The sequence below is a fragment of the Aquarana catesbeiana genome, linkage group LG02, assembly GCF_042186555.1.
Source record: "Aquarana catesbeiana isolate 2022-GZ linkage group LG02, ASM4218655v1, whole genome shotgun sequence".
Lineage (NCBI taxonomy): Eukaryota > Metazoa > Chordata > Amphibia > Anura > Ranidae > Aquarana > Aquarana catesbeiana.
Genome location: NC_133325.1, coordinates 798,356,171 through 798,358,732, shown reverse-complemented (window position 1 = coordinate 798,358,732; position 2,562 = coordinate 798,356,171). Strand labels below are relative to the sequence as shown.

The following is a 2,562-nucleotide window of genomic DNA, read 5'->3' as shown; positions in this document are numbered from 1 at the left end:
CATTAAAGGTGTACACTTCTGTGTCTGCACTTAGGCACCCACACCTCCCAAATAAGGTGCCCAGTTCTGTGCCCGCACCCATTTAAGGTGGCCAAAGCTCCCATTAATGGCGTCCACTTCTGTGCCTGCACTAAGGTGCCCACACTTCACAAATAAGGTGCTCGCTTCTGTGCCCTTGCATCCCCCATTCTGTGCTCGCACCTCCCACAAAAGGTACCCACTTCTGTGTCTGCACTTAGGTACCCACACCTCCTAAATAAGGTACCCACTTCTGTGCCAGCACCACCTTTGTAACCTGCTCAATTCTGTGCCTAGGCCTTCCATTTAATATGCCCATTGCTGTGCCCATGCCTCCTCTTAATAAGTACCCACATCTGTGCCCATACCTCCTATTAAAAATGGTGCCTACTTCTGTGTTTGCACTTCACATTTTATTTGCCCTCTTATCTGCCTATACCGCCCAGTAAAGATGCCCATTATTGTGCCCATGCCTCCCATTAAAAGTACCCACTTCTGTGCCTCCCAGTAAAGATGCCCAAACCTCCCATTAAAAGGTGCCTACGTCTGTGTTTGCACTTCCAAATATATTTGCCCTCTTCTCTGCCTATACCTCTCAGTAAAGATGCCCATGTCTGTGACCATGCCTCCCATTAAAAAAGGTACCCACTTTTGTACCCGTGCCCCCCAGTAAAGGTGCCCAATTCTGTGCCTCCCATTAAAGCCGCAGCTCACATTGTACAGCAGATGAGAGGCGCCCATCTCGATGTGGAGCTGTGGCTTTAAAGGGAGATGTGGGCACAATTCTGGGCACCTTGGAAGCAAAGTACGGGTACGACACTGGGCGATTATGGGCATGACAGTAGTGTGCCAGATGATTCCCAGTAGATGGAATGGGGAGGGGGGGGGTAACCATTTATTACCAGCAGCACTCATTTGCCATTTCATATTGGTGACAGGTTCTCTTTGATGACATCATGCGGAACGTATAGATTATAGAGATTTCAAGGCCCGCCCTAAAGCAGACCCCAATCACCGCCAAGCATGACAGATGGACCTTGGCACCTAACCAGCAGGTGCCTCCCTGCCAAGGGCCCCGGCCAGCTTGGCGGGCACACAACACAATCAGGTGGGGGGGGGGGGGGGGGTGGATTGGATACTCACGGCTCACTTTCATGCTGCCAAAAGATGACGGCTGTTGAACGGGCTTGCAGCTCTCTGCAAAGGAAGTGGTTCGCGGCCTCCCCGACATGGTGCTCCTCCTTCACTTTGTTATAAAAGCCAGAGGACAAAAAACATCAAGACCCCCTCCGGCCAAGCAACCGATCACCCCCCCTTCTTTTTTTTTTTTTTTTTTTTTTAATTTAAAACAGGACGATTCTTTGGAGGGGGGGGAAGGTGGGTTCTAAAAACAGTTGGGGTCCCGGCACCCCCCCTTTGTGTAGGGATCGCAGTATGCCGTCTCCTCCTCCCGTGTCTGCTCAGGTCAATCGTTCTCCAGCATCCCTCGGCACGGCTCCTCGGGGGGGGGGCACAATATGGCAGCGGGCCGGGAGAGTCACAGGCCCATGTAGTGATAAAAAATAGAGGATAAAACACAGGGGGGGGGGGGTTCTCAGCCCGGATGAATGGGGGTTTGTAGAAGGCTAAAATGTGGGGGGGTTCCTCAGTCCTCCAAGGTGGACAATACCGTTATCAGAGATCCCAGGATGAACGTCTGTGAAGAGGCCACCACTCTTCTTCTGAAGGGCTGTTTTTTTTGGGGTGTCACCGGCGTTGAAAGGGGGGTCTCCAAGCTTTGAGGGGTCCTGTAACAATTTGGGGGTTGGGGGGGGATCTCAATTTGGCCTGATAGAGGTGCAGTGAGGAAGATTAACTTGGGGGGGTCATGAGGTCTAGAAGACTTTTGGGGTGTCAGACTGGGGTGGCCTTCCAAGTGATGAATTCTCTTCCGTCTGGGGGGGTGGGTGTCAATTCTAGGGGCGATCCTTCAGTCCTGGTGCGACAATTGGCAGGGGATGGTGACAATGATGTGGGGGGGGGGTCCTCAGTCCTGAGGTGATAATTTGGGGGTTCTTCAGTCCAAGGACGATTATTTCAGGGGTTCCTCAGTCCTGAGGTGATGAATTTGAGGATCTCCCAGCCCTGAGGTGATAATTTAGGGGGGTCTTCAGTCTGAGGATGAATTTGGGGGTCCCTCAGTCATAAGGTGATGGGTTTTGGAGGTCCCTTCAGTCCTTGGGTGATTTTGGGGGTCTTTAGTCTTCAAGTGAAGATCTGGGGAGGGGGTCTTTCGGTCCTAAGAGGAAAATTTGGGGGGGGGGGGGGGGGGGGGGGGGAGTGTTCCTCAGCCCTTTGGATAAGGATTCTTTTTTTGGGTCCCTCAATCCTGAGGTAACATTCTGGGGGGGTTCCTACAGTCCCGGGATGATGATTTTTGGGAGCACCTCAGCCTGAAGGTGAAGATTTTGGGGGTCCCTCAGTCCTAAGGTAACAATTTGGAGGTTCCTCTGTCCTAAGGTGAAGATTTTTGTGGGTTCACAAACCCTTGGATGAGGATTTTTA

At 52.0% G+C, this 2,562-nt stretch overlaps 1 protein-coding gene across 1 annotated transcript in view; it reads right to left on the bottom strand.

Annotated features, from left to right (window-relative positions):
- Nucleotides 1-2,330, bottom strand: part of GSK3B (glycogen synthase kinase 3 beta) — a gene marked incomplete in the record, with an annotated part of 82,219 nt that extends 79,889 nt beyond the window's left edge. The window contains 1 exon segment of the mRNA XM_073617512.1: nucleotides 1,162-2,330. Within this exon segment, the coding sequence (XP_073473613.1) occupies nucleotides 1,162-1,249 (88 nt within the window).
- Between the last annotated feature and the right edge of the window lie 232 nt (nucleotides 2,331-2,562).